Consider the following 23,910-nt stretch of genomic DNA (forward strand, 5'->3'; position numbering starts at 1 on the left):
TGTAGTACGAGTGCTCTCATATCAGAAATGATATTCAACAAATCAAGTCAACAAATCGGAAACGAGATAATCAACAACCAACAATTCTTAACATTTAGAAACGAGCTATTAAACAATCAACAATTCTGACCATTCAGAAATTTTATATCTAACAATCATCAATTCTGATGAATCAGAAATGAGATATATTCAACAATCATCAATTAACAATTCTGACTATTTGGGAATTACATATTCAACAATTAACAATTCTAACCATTCAGAAACAAGATATTCATCAACCAAAAATTCTGACTAATTCAAAATGAGATATTCAACCAATCTGACCAATCAGAAACAATATATTCAACAATCAACAATTCTAACCAATCAGAAATTAGATATTTATTAATTAACAATTCTGACCAATCAGAGAACAAGATAATCGTCTCTAGGTTACGTATGTAACCCTAGTTCCCAGAGGGAATAAGATGCTGTGTCGAAACGCTTTGGGAACGCCCCTGCGTTGTCCATGCTCTGAACCACATGTGAAATCTGGCCAATAGGCAAGACGTGACGTCATAGGCAGGCGACGTCGGTAAACCAGGAAGCTACAAGATGGCTGTGTGGAGGTAGTGACATTAACTTCCTAGTTTACGCGTCGTCGCCTGCCTATGACGTCACGTCCTGCGTCATGTCAAAGCGCTTCGATGCAGCTCGAAGTTCCCGAATGGGGAACAACAATTCTGACCAGTCAGAAACAAGATAATTTACAATTCTGACCAATCAGAAACAAGATAATCAACAATTTTGACCAACCAGACATAAGTATTCCACGTTAGATCAATAAGTGTATTTTGTCATAGCTAACTTTAACCATATGATCTGCTTTTCTATCCGTATGTGGTTCTTCTCCAAACTGCTAGCACAACCAGCCTACATTCGTTTAAATTATTAACATATTCTGGGAAAAAAAGTACTACATCGAAAGCATCCGCAGCATATTTTCACCGCTTGAACACGAAACGCAGTGTCATCTCTAAAGAGTCACATTAACACTTGACTTTACTGCCAAGTGCAGCTTAAATCACATCATTAACTTTGCTGATGACACGACTGTAGTGGGCATCAGTGATGAGTCAGCAAACAGAAAGGCGATGGAGCGGTGTTGTTGGGTGGAACAATGTCTCACTTGTCTTTCAATGATTGTTGTCCTCAGCATTGTGTGAATTCAATATACTAGGATGCTTAACATTAAAGTTAAAAGACAACATAACATGAGTATATATAATTAGAATTTTTTGTGTTGAACCGACCACCTGAGATGTTGCTTAAATGTTGCAAAAGTTTGTGGAAACCTGACCATAAGATTTCAATATGCGTTTTTGAATATCCCACTAAAAAAATTCAGGTACTTATGACGGTTGTAGGAACTGGTGTCCAGTTTATCCTAAAGGTGTTCAAAAGGGTTTAGGCCCCTCCAAAACCATTAAAACCATAACCATATCTTTATCTTCATGTCCTGCTGGAACAGTTTTGCGTCTTCTAGTCCAAGCAAAAGGGAAAATTTCTTACTATGAAAGACATTATATTTAATTGTGTGGTAACTGGGGATGAAGCACATACGGCTGTAAAAGTCATGTATTCCAATGCTTTTGTGGATATAGAATATATTTTGAATAGTGTACCAGGTGGTATCAAAAAGGTTCGAGACTAGTTTTGTAACACACCAACAGATGTCAGCATGCCTGCATGTACAGTCACAGGGAGCACCAACCTTCAATATCAGTGTGACAAATGACATTGTTCTGTGTACACCAGGAGCTGTGCAACTGCTGCTATTCTGACCACATGCCTTACCACATTCATCATGGACAGCAAGTTAGAACACCCTGTCACTCTCCTGAGTTTTCCTCTGGAAACAACACAATTTCATGTCTCACTCACCGAACTTGCCAGGTTTGGCTTCTGTGCCCTCTTCCCGAAGGTCGCAATTTTGATACCATTGCGGAGATCCAGAGCAAATAGCAGAAGGTGCTTGACATTTCAAATAGACTTCCGGGACACATTCCAGAAGTGGCAGGAACGCTAGGAGCTCCGTATTGCTGTGGGGACTATTTGGAAGGTGATGGTATGTCAACGTAGATCACAAGTACTTTCTTGTGAGTCTTAAACATTTTTGATGGCGCCTTGTACATTTTTTAATTAATAATAAAAAGTTATACGCCAAATTGCTGTGGTGTAAAAGCAAGAAAACACTCCTGAATGGAATATATAAGTCAAAATCATTAGCTTGTCCCACTATGTTTTATTACTGTATACTGTTCATTCATTAAAATGCTGCAAACAATGAACATGGGTGTCAAAATAATTGTCGATTAATAATCTTTGGACCCGATATTTTTGTTCCTGCTGTAGTACAGAAGTGATCGACAATGTAAACAAGACAAACCAAACTATTCTCAAAATGTATTCTCTGCACAAGTCTTTTTTTCATGCATTCATCTGCTCATCTATCCATCACTCGATTATTCAATAAAATCTGAGCTTTTTTGTTTGCAACAAAAGCAATTGACAGGCTGTCCCATCAGAAATGAAGTTAGCTTTATGGACAAACATGAGGAATGAGAAAGAAAAAAGAGAGTGGGAAAGAGCGATGCAAAATCAACAGACAGCAGACAAAACAAACATGACTATAAACCCAGAAAAAAAGATGTCTGAAGCTTAGGGACACAACCTCGCTCCCTCCCTCTCTCTTTTTCTCTTGCTCTCTCTCTTTCTCTCTCTCTGTCGCATCTAAAGGGCAGACAGGATTTATTCACCCTGGCACTAAGCAAATCACACCTACACAAACACGCAAACTAATTAATTGTGCCTGAATCTCATCCAATAAATGAAGACCAGGGCGTCGTTTTATTGTCAGCAAATGTCATGTCGTTTTTCACTTTCCGCCCCATCCCTCATTCGCACTACTCTTTCGCCGTCTCTCTCATCCTCTCACGTCTCATCGTCTTTCCATTTCCACAGGAAAGTCGAGTGTATACAGAGGAAGGACGTGAAATAAATCTGCTTTTTTTTTTTTTTAAAGAGAGGGTCCTATTTCTCATCCTAAACAGAATCCATGTCAAACTCGGAACAGACAGGTGGGATTAATTCATGACAATCCATAATAAGAGACGAGTCATACGCAGGATGTATAATGTAACACGGAGCTTGGAAAGCAAGATTAGGATAAGAGTTTACTGTGAACGATGACACACAAAGGAGAACTGAACAAGAACTAACGAAAACAGGTGGAAGCAGGAAGAAAATAGAACAGAAACAAAATCAAACATGAGCAAGTGGTGTTTGTTTCCATGTAAGTTCCTAAGTTGGAACACAGCGTGGATCTATAGCACATGCAACCAAATCCCACCACATGCTACAGGTGTTTGACATACAGCTAAGCTGCAATGAGTTGTTTGAGGTGTTTGAGTGGAAGAACATCACTGGAAGACGACGAGAGATCAGAGAGACCTTCAATAACCGCAACCCCTGAAAATATCAAAACCATTCAGCAACTTGTGCATGATGATCGTCGGAGAACAATCCACATTATCTCACTTGCGCACCCACCCTACCCCGTCAGATTTGGCTCCTGCGGACTTTGTCCTCATCCCGAGGATAAAGATGAACAGTGGTCAAATTGCAGTCTGTTTGGTTAAAGCAACAGCTTCATTCTCAGATATGATATACAGTACAACCAGCTGCCCACAGAGTAAATTACTGAAGGCCTTACGGCAGATACCTTTGACCCCAGCAATACATGACGTTACAGCTGAAATCTGATTAGATAGAAACTCACCTAAAATTGTAACCTAGAGAAACGCAATAAAATGAAGAGAATAGACTATTGTGAATAATTCACTACATACTAATGGACAAAAATATCTTAAAACGTAATTCAGCAGAGAAGGCCTTCTTGCTGGCCCTGATGGCCTTCCACTTATATAACTTCTGCTAGCATAAACTTTCTTTCGGCTTCTCCCATTAGGAGTCGCCACAGCGGATCATCCGCATGTTTGATTTCACAGATGTTTTACGCTGGATGCCCTTCCTAATGCAACCCTCCCATTTATCCGGGCTTGGGACCGGCACTAAGAGTGCACTGCTGGCTTGTGCAACCCTAATGGCTGGGATTGGATCCCTGGGGGAATCGAACCCGGGCCGCAGTGGTGAGAGCGCCGCATCCTAACCACTAGACCACCAGGGGACCTTGCTGGTAGCATGATATGTACAAAACTTGAAACTGGGAGAATTTATGTTGTAATTGTTGTTGTCCTTAGTGTATTAAGTTACTTAATTAGCTAGCTGGCAAAATGTTATTATTACTTTAGCTACTACTTTTTTCAGCAAGCCGGTTTCCGGGCAACCAACAGGCACTGTAACAGAATTGTTGGTTAGCTAAAAATTTGATCTATTCTTTGTCGTTTGAAATGATGTAAGACTTTTCATTTCTCATCACAACACATGGCAGCTACAATTGTAATTGTATTTTACATGGATTACTCTGCATCTCAATTTCAAAATGTGTAGGTACTAGGATTGCAAAGGTGGATTGTGGATACCCAGGTATAAGTATAAACATCTTGATCTCTGCTGATGTAACCACAACTCCCCTACGGTAAAGCGATCCATCAATCCCGAAAGCATCTATTTATCCCTCTATTAATATCAGTAGCAAAAAGGCCTCATCCATTTATCACACTTTGTAAACGAAAGGGCGAAACGAGTCTTATTCTTCAGCTGGTATAATCAAATACATTTACAATGTCATATGCTGCTATGTACATTATCACATCTTTCAAAGGCAACATTAGGGCTCCAGTGCCTGCGGCAACGATCCTAATGGCGCCATCAAAAACAAAGCGTCGCTGGGTTGCCTTCACTTACGTATCTTTATAAATATTTTAACCTCATGATATGTAGGTACAGAGCCGTGTATAAATTTTATCTGGGTGAACTGGAATAGAACTGGAGTTAAGTGGGATAATTAAGGTGGCATGCTTCGAAGAATTATGCTTTGAGTAGCCGGAGTGGAAATGAGGTTCGTCCACAGGGATGAAAAGGGGGATTTGGAGGAGCCTCTAAAATTTAAGAAAGTCTTGGAGTCACCTCTATTTTCAGTTGAAGTAGTTTGGGTACCTTACCCCCTTGTTGACTGCCAGTGGGGTTCTAACAGACATGTCATGATAGATGATGACCCTGCAAAGGAAGCAGGAACTGCTAAAGAGATTGGATCGCACAGATGGCATGGGATCACCTGGGGATCTTGCAGGAGGGGCTGGAATCGGTGGCCCGATCTGTGACCCTCGGCAAAGAGTTATATACTGTATAGCATAACAGATAATTAAGTATGCATGTAATATCAGGCAAAATTTCAATGAATTCGATCCATGATTAAAAGGCAGGGCTAAATGGTTGCCAGGATTGTGTTTTTTACACAAATTCTGGAGAATAGGAAAAAAAATACACAGGAATTAAGGAACTATTGGAACAATATTGTGGGTAAAAAGAAAAGTGCAATAATGCAATTTGCTAACAGTCTCAGATAACCCAAAACCATTTGTGTTGCAGTGAATTATAAGAACGGATAATGTCATTGGACAGGCGGTGTTCCAATGGTGTTAGTCTAACATCATTACAATTTCAGCAGTGGCAGGCTATTAGGGTCAGCACGGCCTTCTATGCTAGACTCATCTCTATTAGTATCTCTGACTTACATTTTAATATATTTTTGTCCATGAATGGTTACATTGGAGTTTCTATCCAATCAGGTTTTAGTTATGTCGCATGTTGCCGGGGTCAAAGGTATCTATCTGCCTTGAGACTTCACTTTCAGCACCTGTTGGCTGTGTATATCTCATGCTGCTTAAAGCTGTTGCTTTAACCAATCAAATTTTGCAACACTGGGTCTATCTAGCAGGTGAACAATCACATCTGCATTTTCATGCCCTTTGATTGGGTGGTCAGAGCGAACTAGTCAAAACAGTTATGCTTTTTCATGAACTATTTATACTTTTGAGTTTTCGTTCCTGTCGAATTTGGACAGTAGACACAAATTTCAAATCCTAATAAATCCGGGGTCATTTTATGAAGTTAATATTGAAGCTTCAGCTAGAGATGATGTATGAGGGTGGTGCGACTGTGGCTGCAGTGAAAGGAAACTTGAATTGTGTTTATTGGGTTCTTTGGTTCAGTAATTCAACTCATTTTTACTGTATGAGTTTCCTGTCTATGATGCAGTGCTCTGTTATACTGCATTTCTCTATACTATTGGTGTTTTTTATAGCTGTGTCATCATAATGATGGTATTAAGAGGTAGATTGATTCACACTACACTAAAACCATTAGTACAATTAGTCTATGTGTTGGCATGGCAACACACAACACTCTATCAGGCTGTGCGTTCTCTTTTTTTCGGAACTTTTAATGATGTCGGACCAACAATAAACTAAATATTCGTCTGTATTTTGTCTGAAGTAAATCTTTACAGACCTGTTCTATTGCAGTCATGCTGTTATATTGAATATCTGCATAATTGTATGATATTATTTCATGTCAAAGGTCCGGTAGCGTATGTATGCTAGCTACTTTTTAATATCATGAAACTAGTAGGAAGGATAGTAATCTATGCATTTCTGCAGCATGCATGGAAGACTTTCTAGAAAAAAAAAATTAAGATTTTTTTTATGTTCAGGAGTGCACTTTAACATGCATTTTTTTCTTTTTCTTTCTTATTTTTTGACGCATAGCTGGCCTTTAGGTCTATTTTTTTTTTTTGCTGAGACATGGTAACTGCTGTGGTGTGAAAATACACACACTGCAATCAAACATTTCTGACACTGTACTGGAAGGAAAGATAAAGATAATGCATGAGATCATGCGGGCTGGGTGTCCTTTATGGGGGTTTAACAAGGTCAGGAGAAAGAGAATGAGAGATTTTTTGGATTGAGGGAATAATAATAATAATAATAATGATGATGAATAATAATTCAAGCCCATTCAGAGGCTAAATGCAACCTATTGCTGTCTCACATTCACTCTGTCATCAGCCAGACACAAGGAAGGAAAAGTAAAAGTGTTCACCTGATTTTCCTTGCCATATGTGGTTCTTCTCCATACTGTTACCATAAAATCTGAGGCACACAATAGTGTAGATCATCTTCGGATGCTTCACTTGAACTATGAGACCCGAACCTGTTCCAGCATGCGCACAAAGCCAGCTCCATGAAGATATGCTTAACATGGGTTGGACTAAAAGATCTCCTGCCATAGAGCATTGACCTTAATCCTATTGGGATGAACTGGAACGCTCACACCCGGACCTCCTCACCTCATTCACTTACATTAGTAATTGTCTTTATCTCCTCAAGCCCCTTAAAATCTTCCCTAAAAAGTTGAGGTCATTACAAATATACTTCATATTTCACAAATCTTATGGCCAGATGTCCACAAACTTTTGAACAGACAATGTATTATTTGAATCATTGAAAATAAAGGAAGAGGGGGATATGTTACTCTTTCTAAAATTTTGAGCATTGAGTCATGTGACATGGTTGCGTGTGTGTGTGTGTGTGTGTGTGTGTGTGTGTGTGTGTTTGTGTTTTTCATTTTAATTATATAATATTAAATTTTTATTAAGAAAATGAATAAAACGAGAAAAGAGAAAACATTGAACAAAGTGGGAGAATAAAATGCACTTCCTTATATGTGTGTGTGTGTGTGTGTGTGTGTGTGTGGGTGTGTGTGTAAGTAAGACTTTTCTTAGCTTTTCATCAGGTTTTAAGGTTATTTAATTTATTTGTCCAATTTTCAGAATCCATCAGCCACACTGTACAATAATGTGTGTGTGTGTGTGTGTGTGTGTGTGTGTGTGTGTGTGTGTGTGTGTGTGTGTGTGTGAGACTCAGAAAGCACCAGGTGTGCTGATTCAATAAATGTAAGAATTATGACGAAAGAGGGAAAAGGTGTTGAGAATGAAAGAACATGCATGTGTGTGTGTGTGTGTGTGTGTGTGTATATACCCTTATGGGGGTGTGGAGCAAGCTAAATATAGAGAGGAAAGGCTGAAGACCAAGCCCACTGTTGCCATGGAAACTCAGCCCTCTGTCTCTATAGTAACGCACCCCTTCCAAGACTTATGAGGTGTGACTTTGACTCTCTCGCTGCCAGTGCGCTTACGTGTGTGGTATGTGTGTGTGTGTGTGTTGTCCAAAACTGAGAGGCGAGCACTGCTCATAGATTTGATCTGAAAAACACGGGCTTGAATTGACACTTTTGTCGGTACATGTGTGTGTTAGTCATCATCTCATGCTGAGGCAGGTCTTTTTTTTTTTTTTTTTTTACATGAATCATTTGCAGTACTTCCCAGTCATTACAAGTTGAAGTTGAGAAACATGAGTGGAACTGAGTTCACTCAGTCGAAACACGTCCACGCGCCATTTCGCTCACCCTGTTGCTGCTCACGTCAAGTCAAAAATCATTGAATTTAAATCAAGGAATCCCAAAAGACCAATCACAGTGTTGGAACCATATTTATTCTCTTATATTATTTCATAGATGCAATCATTTAAATATTATTTACTAGTGTTATGCGTTGGATACAAGTTGGCGTTTGTATCATGGGGTGTCATTTTTAACATATTTGCATTTGTAGTAAAAGATTGATTTGTATTTAGCGAGTCAAATTTAAGATTATACATAGAGGTCGACCAATTAATTGGGCAGATTTTTGCCATTTTTAATTAACCGACGAACTGGAAAAACTACGGCCGGCGTCCAATTAGCATGTACTTTGTGCTATTGCATAAGAGAACTGAACTCTCCCATACCAGCAGGTGGCAGTAAACATTATTTGGCATCCAAACAGGGAAACTGGAAGAGCTTGAACTTGAATATATAAAGCAATCAGCATTTGCGCCTCTGCAATAATTTTCACAAAGACAAGTGGCAAGAATTCCATTCCGTCTTTACTCCGTCATTGTTTGCTTTTGTCAGTTAATTTTTTTTTTTCTCATGGGCTTATTCGCTAAGCCGAATAGCCGATGAGAGTTTAAGTTCTTCTGGAGACAGAACAGGAAAAGGATGTCTGTTTTTATTTCGTTTTTTTGCCCTACAAAGGCCTGTACAAAGGTGAGATATGAGATATGCTCTTCATAAGTTGAAGTGGAAGAACTTCCTTCTGTATAGCTCTGATCTCAACTCTATTGGGATAAATGTGAAAGCTGACTCCACCACAGGCATCTCACAAATCAGAAATCTTACAAATTTTAAACAGAACCAAGAATATGTTCCCAAAAGTTTAAGCTTATTAGAACATCAAAATGCTGTCAAAAGTGACATTCGCTGACTGGCTGAATCAAAGTAATAAAAGCGAACTGTACCACGATGAATTGCAGAGCATCATTCCATCGCAAATTATCGCATTGTGTTGAATCGAATCGAAATCCGATCTGCACATAGGGAGTGAATCGTATCCCATCCCATCGGTAGCTGCTTTACATTCAATGCATCATATCGTTGGCTATGCATCAAGGTGCGAATTGCATCGGAGACGGTTATGGAGATACACATCCCTAATAGGCAGCAGAGAAATAGTTTATAAAAGGAAATACCACCCGTGACATGGCGCTATGGCAAGAGCGTACAGGCTTTTGATCGTGGATCATGGAGCCATGAGAGAACGGCAATTCATGTTTCTTTAGTTACGTATTATACGAATTATACTTCATTGAATTTACAACTTCTTTCAGCCTCCGGATGTCTTTATGCATTTAAACATGCAGGAGAAACAACATTTATATCCTTCCGATAATTTCTAAGAGACAGCTGGATGGAAAGGGGAACAAAATAGCAAAGGTCTGAGTTTGTAAATAGGTTGAGAATTTCCCCTTTGACCTCCTTTTTACTGTTCAACACTAAACAGTCCATGTTTAGAAACGTCCACTGTCATGGATATGTGTTATGTTTACATTTCTGAAGTTTTTACACTGCATACTTGCTAACCGGAAGGGGCACTTGACGGGGTAGGGTGGTGTTAATGGAGGCATTGTGAGCCCCTCGCCTAATGAACAAACTCATGAACAACCAATGTGTTAATTTGCAATCATTTTCCACATTTGTTTCCTCAATTTAACATTGATATTGGAATTCATTCGAATGAATTGGCCGTCTGCCCGAAAATAGAGCACATTTACAGCGGTAATCGTAATAATAATAATGAAACGAGGCCAAACAAAAAGAATCGCACATTTAGAAGCGATCATCTGCAGATGTATTAGCACGATCCCGGTTGCCATTTTGTGGGTGCTTTATTAAAAGATGCTAAACCCCCATACGAGAGGCAGGAAAGTTAGCAAAGGGTGAAAGAAAATCACCCTGGACTTGCTAGTTGCAGCAGAAGTGTGGATGAATTATTTGGATTATTCTTATGTAATACGCCTTTTCAACCTTTTTCAGTGCTGCTTCTTCTCAGCGCTGACTGGATTTTTTTTTTTTTAATAATAGCAGCTCTGACAGCTGCGAAAGTGATAACAAAAAGCAGTTTTTATTAACACGTGTTGCTCTTATTATTCGAATGAAATGAAGCATTCGCATTTCATCTTCCAGACGAGGAAACAAGAACAATCCGAACCATCAAGAGCGACGTGAAACAATGTTATGAAGGGTGAGGATAATGGCTAGTGCTAATCAGCTGAGCATGTGCAAGTGATCAGTAACATGGTCATGTGACATGCACGGGCTTGTTGTAAACGAAGTCCCTGTCCATAATCCTGACAGAAACAATGAATCATCATGTATTCACTGTGGTGTCTTGTAACACAGCAGGTTAATTTCATAAGGTTTCCTGTCAGGGTTTCCTGTCAGTGTCCTTGAAACTGACTCCAGACCTAAAAGTCATGAAATCTACTCAATCTCAAAATCAAAGTTTGCTCATTTTGGTAACACGTCTTTCACTGAGGAGAAAGTTTTCTTTTGCACCGTGTCACATTGCAGTATCATGGTGCATTGTGGGTACAAATGAGTGAACAAAAGTAGAAAATGAAGTTGTTCCCTCAGAATTCGGACACCACTACAAAATGGCCGACCCCCTACTGTATATAGTACATTCTATAGGAGATAAGAAACCGTTTTAGATGCCAAATATGTGAGATGTTTAGATAACACATAGGGAAGAAGTCTCTAAAGCTAGAGTTATGTGTTTTAGACCTCTGGGAGAAAGCATCAGAAATCCAAAATGATTTCAAGGTCAATATCAAAACAGGGAAAGGGATTCCGATCAACCAACTAGGTTTGACTTGAGGCAAAACAAAACATTGTCAAGAGGATTTGTGTACAAAATCCATGTATCATCATATCTTTTACGTTAGTTTTCCTTCTCTAGTCTGCAATTTCTATCCCCAAATACCGATGGGGAGATCAGATCATTTAAGTGACTTGGTTCTTCATTTTGTTACCTAACAAAAATAAAATACAGTGGTACCTTGGCCTACGAGTGCATTAATGTCCGAGTTTTCTGAGGTACGTGCGGTCGTACCTGAGGTCCCTCTGTCGTTTTTTTGCTTTGTTACGCTCGAGACACCACTGCTAGATGGCGAAGCGAAGCCAGAAAGCGAAGATTGTGACAAAAATTAAGATAAGCAAAGAAGAAAAAGTTGAAATTTTAAGTTTAGGGATACGTAGTGTACAGTAGTGATAGTAAAACACTGAGTTTTTCATCTCCCTCCGATTATCCCTCTACAACCCTATCTCCCAATCCCATGTAAAATGTTACATGTTCAATAAGCAGATCCCTCCAATAGGTCTACATACACAAACTTTGACTGTTCCAATAATTTATATATGCAAATATAACTGCATAGCGTCGTATTACTACACACCTCAATAATGGAACTGCAACAAATGGAGATTTGGTGCCACCCAAATGAGTTCCCTTTTGAGTCTGATTCATCTTAAGGTTTTTTCCTAATACCATCTCAGGGAGTTTTTTCTTGCCATAGTCACCACAAAATGATAAGGAATTTATAGGCAATAAACGCACACATTCGTTTATATAACATTATTACTGCTTTATCTGTGTGAAGCTGCTTTGAGACGATGTCCATTGTAAAAAAAAAAGCGCTATACAAATAAAATTTAATTGAATTGAACTATAGGAGTCATGTGACGACTCAGAACGAACGACTCGGAACAGAGGACTTATGAGGTGCACTACTCAATTCTGTTTCTTGTGTAATGCACTGCATAGCGTCTATGGGAGTCACGTGATAAAAGAACGAACGGCTCGGACTAGAAGAGTTGAGCAGGAAAGTACCGTATTTTCCGGACTATAAGCCACTACTTTTTTCCCACACTTTGAACCCCGCGGCTTAAACAACGAAGCAGCTAATTTATAGATTTTTTCTGGGTTTTTTCCGGTTTCAAAAGTTGCAAGCCAAAAAACTATACCCCATAACAATTGACCAATAAAATTGCAGAAAGGGTTCAGGTGAACCAATGAAACTCTTTAAATTAAATCAGATGCGCTCCCATTGAATCGGTCCGCACCACATCATAGATATGGATGATGTTCCTCTGACGTTTGACCTGCCTCTCACTCGGACTGTCAACAGAAAATAGCCATAAAAAAACGCACTTCACCTGTGTTCTGAGCTGCACGGCATCGGGAGAAAAGATTCACCGATGGTGATTTTTAAACGCACGACGATGCCAAAAGAAAAACTCTCGAGAGAAATTGTGAAAGTAAGGAGGAAGACAGTGAACAATGACTTTCTTGGTAGGCTACTGTTTAGATACAAGCCATGTAACAGACACTGTCTTTCATTAAAGCCTGTGTAAAGTTCATTAGTTTCAGTGTAGAAACCTGCGGCTTATAGACAGGTGCGGCGTATTTATGTTCAAAATAAAAATCTTAAAAAAAATTCAGTGGGTGCGGCTTATATTTGGGTGCACTTAATAGTCCGGAAATTACGGTACTCGATTCTGTTTTTCGTACCTTTGAAATGACCCGTTTTTCTGAGACACATCAAAGATGAATATTTCATCATTACTATCCCCAAACTGCTTAAGGATTCAAGGCAAGTGCTTGGACTTAAAAATAGTGGTCTGGAAAGAAAGACTCCACATATTGACTCCACACGTCTTCTGAAGAAAAGCAAATCTTGCTTCAAACATCATGAAGCTGATTTAAACATTGGAAATTGTGCAAATTCTCCGTCTCCAAATATGAGTAACTTTCCTTGCAAAGATATAGACATAACTCATTTTTAGGAAGGGCTAATTTTTATGCATCCAAATCAGCAGAACATGAAAATTCTAAGCATCAGAATCATGAATCATTCTGATTGAAACACAACACAGCCGTAGACGTGTGAGAAGATTTTGGCTGGAAGCAGAAATTCCAAGAACACGTCTGTATTGGATGAACCCCGCAGTCATATCAGTAGTAATGGTATTAGTAGTGATAGAGCGTCTCTTCGCCGTCTTTGTGTGTGTGTATGTGTGTGAGTGAGTCTGTGCGAGTGTGTACGAAGACGCCCTCTTTTTCACACAGCTGTACAGCCACTTCACAGTGTAATGGGGGATAAGTGGTGTCATCTCCATATGAGAAAGAAAAGTGAGGGGAAGTGTAGATTATTACACCGATTGAAAGGGAAGAGAGAAAATGAGAGCAGAAGGTCTGCAAAGAAACAGGAAGGCTTGAGATGAAGATGAAGGAAAGTGGAAGAGCATGACTTTAAAATGAAACAGAGAAACGCACAATAAGAGCTCAGAAGAACTTGGTGTGTATTTTCGTATTTAGAAAAGCAGGCTTGGAGACTGTAATCGGTAACCTTAGTATGTGTGTGTATTTGTGTGTCTGTCTGTGTGTGTGTGTGTGTGTGTGTGTGTGTGTACTTGTATTTGTTTAATCCTGCAACAAATCGTTTGCATATTATTTCCATGCATTTGCATTCTAATCCAGGCCAAACACCGTTATTTGTGATGTCTTTAAAATGTCTCATACCCTTGCGTACACAGACACACACACTTGTACTGTACACCATCCTTCTTTATCCATGGATTCAGTAGTGTAAGGTTTCAGTGGTGCAATGACACCCGCATTTCTGGTATACCGCCATTTCCTTATCGATCTCCATTGCTGAAACTATTACACACACACACACACACACACACAAATGCACTTACACACGCACACATCCACACATGCTCCGATGCCGTGCTTTGCCTGGTGCAGCGGAAACTGTTCTGCATGAAATCACCTTGAAACCTCATTATGTAAAGCCGCTGCTTTTGATTAGCCTGATGAAAATAATCTCACTGCAGTATACATACGTCAGGACAAAATTCAAAAAAGGTGTCTATACTTTCACCTTTGTTTGATTGTACCCGGGGCATGCTTGCATCACCTCTTAGGTTCATTGGATTGTCTTTTCCAGTCAGCTTGAATCCAGGTGAAAACTGCAATAGCCTGCAAACACCACGCAGCTATGCCATTTGTATCCTCGAACACCAAACCACAAATGTAAGGAGACGACTACACATTTGTAAGAAGCGCCTCTTTCCAAATCACTCACTTGTGGTCCATTTCTCACTCTCAGCTGTAAATGGATGCTTGCAAGTGCCCTCTGTACGCCCTTAAATCCTGCACCGGAGTATACGCAGGGGCTACATTTTACATATCGCGATTACGAGTGACGAGCAGTCATAGCACACGGGCACAAGGTGGAGTAAATAAAAGAAAAATAATCTTAAAAAGAAAAACCTGAAAATGTTTTTCCTTTGATTTCTACTGACCAGTGAGCAGTGCGAGCTACCTACCCAGATATCAAACTGTGCCAACACTAGCCAGCGAAGTATGAGCTGGTATCAAAAAGTTTCAAGACTAATGGTGCTAACTGGTACAATTCTGGACTGGACAAAAATTTGCCACAGAGATGTTTGACATGAAGTACGTTTGACATTCAAGGTGTTTTGAATATCAAGAGCGGAAGAACATCACTGGAAGACGACAAGAGATCAGGAAGACCTTCAACGAGCTCAACTCCCGAATATGTCAAAACCATTCGGCAACTTGTGCATGATGATCGTCGGAGAACAATCCACATGATCTTACTTCCGTTCTCACCCCACTCGCCCGATTTGGCTCCTGCAGACTTCAGCCTCTTCCCAAAGATAAAGATCCAGTTTAAAGGTTGCCATATTGACATATGTCTTGGAAGTCTTCTTTTCGAAGCATGTCAAGCACCTTCTGCAATTCGTTGCTGGATCTCTATCAATATGACAACCTTTTAACTGGATCTTTATCTTTTAAATTTTTAATTGTTAGTTGTTATTTGTTGACAAGAAGGACATAGCATCTCACCTCTTGATGGCCTCTTCCTGCCGTCTTTTCTTCTGGCTCTGGTCCTCGAGGTATGCCCAATGCTGGCGGTTGCGCACTCGGTCGCTCTCCCGGGCAATGTCCGACGCGTTCTGGATCACCAGCTCATCATAGGCCCTCAAGCCGATGTCTTCTACGTACTGCAGAAAGCGCACACACTCGTCCTCACTTCCATCCATCTTTGAGGGCAATTAGAGGGATCACCTGTATGTGAAAATTAAGAGAATAAATATCTGACACATTTTCATCATCAGCATTCAAACCATACGCACAGCATAGCAATAACAACAACAGACACCCCTGACCTGCCCTATAGTAATCAAAGGGGGGGGAGTTTAGACCTCAGAGGATGAGCAGGTAGTCACATACTCACATAATTACTGACACCTGCATTTGTCATGCAGTCATAACAACAATAGGCCTAAATATCATATGCCTAATTCTGACAGCCCGAGAGTGTATATTTGCATTTGCAATGATTGTATGTATGTGTATGTTTTGGGCTTGATGGAAGACTGAAGAGCCATAAGATTCTGTCATAAGTTTGACAAGAAGAACAATAAAGAATCAGCAATTCAGTTGGTCCAACAAGACCAGAAATGAATATTGTTTAACCAACATTTGTAAAAAGAAATTCCCAAAACTAGTCATCACACTGACAGCCCCATTTCTATAGTGAAGCCTGGTGGTGGCATCGTTGTGATACGAGGATGCTTTTCATTATCAAGAACTGGATAACTGGAGCCAGATGCAGGTCAGACCTATAAAATAACCTGTTCTAGGTTGCTCTAGACTTGAAACCCTGACAGCACTATCTCTACATTAAAGCATGATGGTGATTACATCATGTTTTCATCAGCAAGAACTGGGAAACTGGTCTTGAGGGTGAGATAGATCGGGCCAGATGCAGGTCCGAGAAGAACCTAGATGAGAACATGCTACAGTCCCTTCTTGATACTCTACAATATGCTTATACTCTTTGTTCACACTCTCTAATTCCTTAGTGTTCCCAAGCCCACATATTTGGGTTTAATAGTACAGATTAACCGGTAGACCAGTCTGACTTTGACGGCTCTTATTTGTCTGTCGTTTCTCTCTTTCCTCATTTTTACCTTTTATACTAATGTGAATAGAGGTTCCCTGGTGGTCTAGTGGTAAGGATGCAGCGCTCTCACCACTGCGGCCTGGGTTTGATCCCCAGTCAGGGAACCAACCCCAGCCATTAGCGTTGCACAAGCCTCAGTGCCAAGCCCAGATAAATGGGGAGGGTTGCGTTAGGAAGGGCATCCAGCGTAAAAACATGGGCCAAATCAAACATGCGAATGATCCGCTGTGGCAACCCCTAATGGGAGAAGCCGAAAGAAAGTATTCTAATATGAATACAGCTTGTGTCATCATCTATAGTTCCCAATCCTCACTTTTGTGTCATAATTATTCTGGAGCTAAATTTCATTCATTGTAATACAGTCTCACAAATGTTCAAGGAGCATTCAAGTTAAACCAGGCCATTTGAGTTTATAAAATAAAAGAACAAACTTCAACAACAACTTAACTACTCAAATTGAATTATGTTGATATCTGCAGGTTTTTCACCTTCGTTCACAAGAAACTTTATCACTGCACGCTGTTCTATGCATGCGCTAACACTGCTGTCTGCTATCTTGATAAATAATGGTCTCTGGACTCGCCCGATACATGTGCGCCACCTATCAGCCACTTACTACTTCATGTATTAGCGCCACACTAGCCTCCACCTTTACACCCAAATCTTTCGATCAGTAACTAAGAGCCTTAACCACTGAGCTACAACTTCCCCGGAAGGTTCTTAGACTTTTGTTAAAACTATATGAGAACACAAGTTCAATTAGGTATTTTGTGAAGAAATTCACCCTTATCCAGAGCGACTTATCTGACTTAATCAACTGAGCATTTGAAGGTTGAGGGTCTTGCTCAGGGGCTCAGCAATGAGAGCTTGGTGCTGCTGGAACTCATGACCTTCTCATCAACCCCTGAGCAACCACTACAGCCCTGTGCCTCACCACCTCCACTCTTCTTGGAAAGCTTTCCACTAGATTTTGGAGTGTGGTTTAGGAATTTGTGATCAATCAGCTACAACGGAACTAATGAGCTAGTGTGCGCTTGGCATTCCAAATCATCCCAAAGGTGTTCAGTGGGGTAGAGGTCAGGGCTCTGAGAAGGACCCTCGAGTAGCGTTCTTCCAATTCAACCATTACACACCATCTCTTCACAAAGCTTCCTTTAAATACAGGAGCAATGTAATGCTGGAGCAAATTTGGGTCTACTTCTAAAGGCAAACTGTAATGCCTTAGAACAATCTTCTAGACAATTCCATACAATTTTTAGCTTTTAACGATTGCGATGATCGGTGGTCTACATTCATTTCAACATGTAGAGTAAATTGAAATGCTGATTTTGGTGATGGAAACATATGAAAACATAGACTGACCTGTTTGACAAGTTGGAGGAATACTGTGTACCACTAAATACTTTACACTTTACACACCGTTTCCAGAAAACGCACCCTGTGATAAGTATTTATATATAAATATATACAGCACCATCACAGGATAATCCCATTATTAATGGAAATAAAGTCTCAGAAACCCGATCCATTTATTTATGAGTGGATTCAAAATATAACTGGTCAAACACGCAGCAAGCCACCATTCGGGGAAGAGCGTGTACTCTTGTATTGATTGGCGCTTGGTGGTATCTACTTTAGCATAAACATACACTTCAGAGTCAGTTCAACAGCAAGCAAAACATTTTTGAGAGGAATAAGTGATGGTGTTGGAAGAAACTCCTGACTCGAACTTGACATGACACCCGTGGCCTTATTTGCATGATTATTTTGAAGTAGTTGGAAAGATGTTTTTGGGCTCATAATCATTTTAATAGAAATCAAGCGGTGTTTTATTCATTAATATCATTCTATAAATAGGTTGGTGTGCTGAAGTATTCAAGTCTTTTCACATTAACTGAGTTGATTAAGCAAAAATTGCGACAGAAATGATAATAGGAACATTACAGCCATAATACATCATAATAATTTGGATACTTAAGTACATTTGAAAGCAAATAGGTGTATCCTTTTACTCAAGTGAATACTTGATATATAGTGTATCTCTAATTGTAATTGAGTACATGGTTTGTGTACTTCGTCCACCTCTGCTGGCAGCAAAATGTTATAACTTGGTCTCCATTTCAGATAATACATTGAAGAAAAACACCATTGAGCCCCAATTGCATGTATTGTGGTTTGTGTAATCTTGAGTAGTCCTCTTATATGGGGGCTTTCAGACGAGCATCATAGCAAAATCTTACAGACACTTGACCATAATATTGTGTGTCTGTATTTTTTTTGTTTTTTTGTTATTGTGACCTTTTCTGGAAAGATAGTCCCCTAGAATTTGTAGACCGCTTGTATCTCATTCAGATACAAGGTCAGGCACTGATTCAGCATTCCAATTCATCCCATAGGTGTTCATTATTATTGAGCTCAGAGCTCTATAGCAGGAAATCTCGTACTCCAAACCATGGAAACCATATCTTCATGGAAATGGCTTTTCACAAAGGGGCATCCTCATGCTGAAACAGGTTTGGGTCTTCTAGTCTAAGTAAAGACATAATTTGAATACAATAGTTTGGGAAAGAACCAGACATGTCTGGAAAACTCAGATGCCCCAGTACTCCTTATGAATTTTCTTGCTCTTCCTTCTCTTTCTCAATCCCATCACATTCAATGCTTCGCTCTCTCATCATCCAGCAACCCTCCCACTCCTCCTGTAGATCCTTGTAATCCCTTTTCCCTGTACACACACACACACACACACACACACACACACACACACACACACACACAGCTGTACACTATAAATGGAACGTAACACGAGCGAGTTCGGCGTATCCAGGCAACCACATCCTAGAGCATGTGGTAACGTCAGGCGTTAAGCGGAGATCCTAATTCACTGATGATCACGTATTTGTTCTGCCTCTCACTATCAAGTGTAAAACCCCTGTGTGTATGTACGTGTGTGTGTGAGAGATCTAAAAGAGGAAATGCAATACCTTGTTCCTGCATGGGTGCATGTTTGGGGCACGTGGATAAGAATTTGAACTCGTTCACGCTGTTTGTGTGTGTGTGTGTGTGTGTGTGTGTGTGTGTGTGTGTGTGTGTGTGTGTGTGTGCATGAGGGAGTGTTTAACGTGTTAATCTGTGTTTAATTCCTCGTGGTGCATGGGGAGGGGATGACAGGATGGCCCATGCCTAACACACACACACACACACACACACACACACACACACACACACACACACACACTCTCAATCACAGACACCCTAGGGATGGAATTCGATATGAAAGCAGTATTTGGCAAGGACGTATAATGTGCTATAAATGAATAAATACAGACCCAGACATGAACAGTAGTTGCTTTCTTTTCCTTTCAAAATTAGGGGCGGGGCATAATCCCTGTCCCCTGTCAATCAGGTTAGCAGGAGACCAAATTAGGAAGAAAAAAAAAAAAAAAAAAATATATATATATATATATATATATATATATATATATATATATATATATATTAGCTAGCCTAGCAAACTAGCTAGCCTAGCTAGCTAGCTAGCTAGATAGATAGATAGATAACCACCATGTTACAATCCAAATACACCCAAACACACATACTTTATTCTGGAAACGGGTAAAATGGCTGCTTGCTCACAAAAGGAATACAAACTCCTAGCTGTATTTATCGCTAATATTAAACACTTCTGGTTGTGTCACACCTGTGTTAGGTGTCAACATCAACTCCAACATCTTCGGATTACCAACAACAAATAGTTCCTGGTTCAGGCATACACCAAAATATCCCCCAAACAAAGGGGAATTCTGAGAAACCTGTTAAATGCTAGTCAGAGGGAAAAAAACTGTGGCTAACTGTGTATTGGGCTAAAAGCATTCACACTATTTACACAACATCAATCAAAAACTGAAGTCATGTCCCTCTTTGTCTCTATTTTCCTGAATGGAAACCCTGGACTACCAGATGTTATGGACTACAATATGTCATATTTATTTTCACTAGTTCTTTACTTTAGCTATTCTTTTTTTCTTTTTTACTTCATTCACTGTTATATCAATGAATTTAAGACCATTTTGACATTTGGCCGAGGCTGTACAGTCTTTTTTGAGCGTAAGGTACCAAAATTACGAGATAACCACGAGATAACCCCGGTTTTGAGGGACATGTGTATGTCACTTTTGTTTATATGCAACAAACTATTAATTCAATTATATTAATGATATTAAACAGTCACTTTGAAAAAAGGTTCTGGATGTGACATTTCTATTTGGAGACCTCCTTATATACAGTACATGTAGGTTTAAAGGTGATCCAACATGGCTACCTTTCCATACTTCACCACCATGTAGTTCCATGGATTTGGAACCAACTTCACTATACAACATGGCAATGAGTTGAAGCATTATTTCAAGAGTCTGAAGTGGTATCTAGCATCTAAATTCTATTGAGCTGCTCTGGAATTGATAACAAGAAAGGAATTTCCAAGAGTCATAGCTAAGGATTTCAGCTAAATGTTTGGAAAATTTCCAGAATGAGTAAAACTGTTTAGGCTAATGGAGGTTTTTTTCAATGAAAAAAATGTGGAATATTTGGACATTTATATATTTTGTTCGATCAAAAAAAACCTTCATCTAATCTGTTGCATAGAAACAAAGGGAACATGCAGGTGTCTCTTAAAAACCATAAGACAAGTTTCACACTTTCTAGAGGCATTTTATGAGATAATAACGAAATGGCAATTTTAACCTAGATAAGTATGTTGATATTTTAATACTCATAAAAACAACACTATCTTGAAATGTCTAAAAAGTTATAAAGGCGAAATGAGATAATATCCACAATATTGACATCGGTGATGAATTAAACTAACGAGATAATGTCTCAAAATGAGATAATAACGACCAACATGCCTGTACATAACAAATCACTTAGTGAAATAATGAGATAATACAGTAACTCGAAGTACAGAGATAATATTTTTACCTTAAAAAAAAAAAAAAAAAAGATAATATGGTAAAAAAAACAAGATAGTGTGGAGTGTCTCAAAGTAACAGATTTAGAAGTAAAAGAAAACAAGATCATATGTTCCCTTTGATGAGACGTAACATCAGGATGAGATGCTAAGCCATAAATATCATCTCTCACATTGACTGGATAAAAATGAGATAATACGAGATAATATCTTGAATGAACCCATTTTTAAAGGAAAATAAAGGAAAAACAGCAATTTTTTCGGTACCTGGTTACCTGGTTGTGGGGTTTGCATGAAACTCACACACACACACACACACACACACACACACACACACACACACAAATATAGAATACACAATATTTAAAGCAGTTATTCAATACGAAATGGAAAATGGCTGGAACACCGTACGCCCAGGTGACATGAGGGTTTTAGACACACACACACACACACACACACACACACACACACACACACACACACACACACACATTACACAAAGGTTGATACTCACTGTCTATGATTCGTCTCCCAAAGACCCGGTTCGTAGTCTGTTATGCCTGCAAGTGTGTGTGTGTGTGTGTGTGTGTGTGTGTGTGTGTGTGTGTGTGTGTGTGCCTCTTCTCAGCACCATACAGCGTGATCCTTCACACACATGCTGACGGCTGCGCGGCGGTGACTGTGCAGCCTGGAGGCACCACACACATGGGTGAGGAAGAGGAGGACGACTAGAAAGAGGAAGATGTCCATCTTTGGTATCCTGGAGGACAAGAAGAAATGACTCGCTCTGCTTATTGATGCTCCGGAACCATCCGCACGTCACATCTGCTCGTCCTACACACACCTTGGTGTGTGTGTGTGTGTGTGTGTGTGTGTGTGTGTGTGTGTGCGCGAGCGCGTGTGTGTGGGGGAGATGCCGGCTGTAACGGCTGCAGCTCTTCACTGCTGTTGCTCAGATTCTTTCCTCCGTGATGCTGCTGTTTTTGTCACACACAACCCACCCACCCACCCACCCACACACACACACAGACACACACAGAAACACGCACTATTAGCGGCTGACACATTCAACCACACACAAACACAAGGAAGACCGGTCGCTGCATCTCTCTCTCTCTCTCTCTCTCTCTCTCTCTCTCTCTCTCTCTCTCTCTCTCTCTCTTTCCTTCCTTCACTCTCCAGATGCAGCAGATTATGGCTTGTTTAAAAAAAAGAAAAAGACAATAGCGCTCTTTTCCTTTCTTCTTCTAACCTGAAGGAAAACTCATCCCTCGTTCCTTTCCTTCTCATAGGCTAAAACTAGTGCTGACATCTCTTATCCTCCCTCCATCTCTCTCTCTCCATCTGATCCACTCCCCTTTTCACTTGCTTACGCTACTGATCCTGAAGGGTATTCTCTCTCTCTCTCTCTCTCTCTCTCTCAGTCACACAGTCTCCCTCCCACTTTATCTCTCTGTCTCGTGCTTTCTCTTGCTTTTGCACTAATCCTTTTTCTTGTGACGCTTTTCTTCTTCTCTCTCTCTCATTCTTTCTTTCTATCCCTCGCTACCTCTCTGTATGTTTGTTTACTTTCTTACTCTTTTAAGAACCAGAATCTTTTCCTCTCTGTCATTCTCTCTTTCTATTCTTCTCCATTTCTGTAGTTCTTTTACTCTGTGTATTTACTCTCTTCGTTCTTTCTATCTCTTGCTACCTCTCTCACTCTTTTGCCCTCCATCATTCGCTTACTCATTTTCACTTTCTATCCATCTCCATTACTGTAATTCTCTTTACTCACTCTCTCTCTCTCTCTCTCTCTCTCTCTCTCATTCTCTATCCTTCGCTACCTCTATACATTTCTGTTTAACCTCTCTCTCTCTTTTTATGTCATTCTCTGATTTATTCTCTAATTCTATTCTTCTCCATTTCCATAATTCTCTTTACTGTTCCTCTTTCTCTCTCTCTCTCTCTCTCTCTCTCTCTCTCTCTCTCTCTCTCTCCTTTTTATATCCCTTTCTATCTCTATATGTTTCTATTTACCCCATTATTTCTCTCTTTCACTCTCTTGGCCCCTCTCTCATTCTTCTATCTTCTATCCTTCTCCATTCCTGTATTTCTTTTACACCCCCATTTTTATTTCTATCCTTCTCTATCTCTATGTTTCTGTCTACCTTTTTGTTCTCTCTCTCTCTCTCTCTCTCTCTCTCTCTCTCTCTCTCTCTGTGTCTCTTCACATTTGTAAATATTCTTGCTTTCTATCCTCCATTTCTGTATATTTCTCTCTCGCTCTATCTTTCTCTCATCTTTATCTCTTTATCATTTTCTCAAATTCTTTCTTTCCTATCTCTCCCTTGTGCTCTCTCTTTCACATTTTCTCCTTTTTCCTTTTCTGTGTATTTCTTGTTATTCTTTTTTTCCATCCCTCTCTATTTCTCTTTACCCCCTTTCCCCCAC

General features: G+C 39.8%; 1 protein-coding gene across 3 annotated transcripts in view; it reads right to left on the reverse strand.

Moving 5' to 3' along the window:
• The window catches only part of nyap2a (neuronal tyrosine-phosphorylated phosphoinositide-3-kinase adaptor 2a), a 47,321-nt gene extending 24,802 nt beyond the window's left edge, over window positions 1-22,519 (reverse strand). Inside the window, exons 1-2 of one of the 3 annotated variants that reach the window (XM_046863370.1) lie at window positions 21,992-22,519; window positions 15,386-15,607 (exon numbers count right to left, since the gene is read on the reverse strand). In XM_046863370.1, coding sequence (XP_046719326.1) covers window positions 15,386-15,582 — 197 coding nt within the window. In that variant the 5' untranslated portion in view covers window positions 15,583-15,607; window positions 21,992-22,519. The remainder of the gene's footprint in view (window positions 1-15,385; window positions 15,608-21,991) is intronic. The other 2 variants (XM_046863371.1, XM_046863369.1) reach the window with 2 other exon arrangements.
• Between the last annotated feature and the right edge of the window lie 1,391 nt (window positions 22,520-23,910).

Source organism: Silurus meridionalis, chromosome 12 (genome assembly GCF_014805685.1).
Source record: "Silurus meridionalis isolate SWU-2019-XX chromosome 12, ASM1480568v1, whole genome shotgun sequence".
In the NCBI taxonomy this organism is placed as follows: Eukaryota; Metazoa; Chordata; class Actinopteri; order Siluriformes; family Siluridae; genus Silurus; species Silurus meridionalis.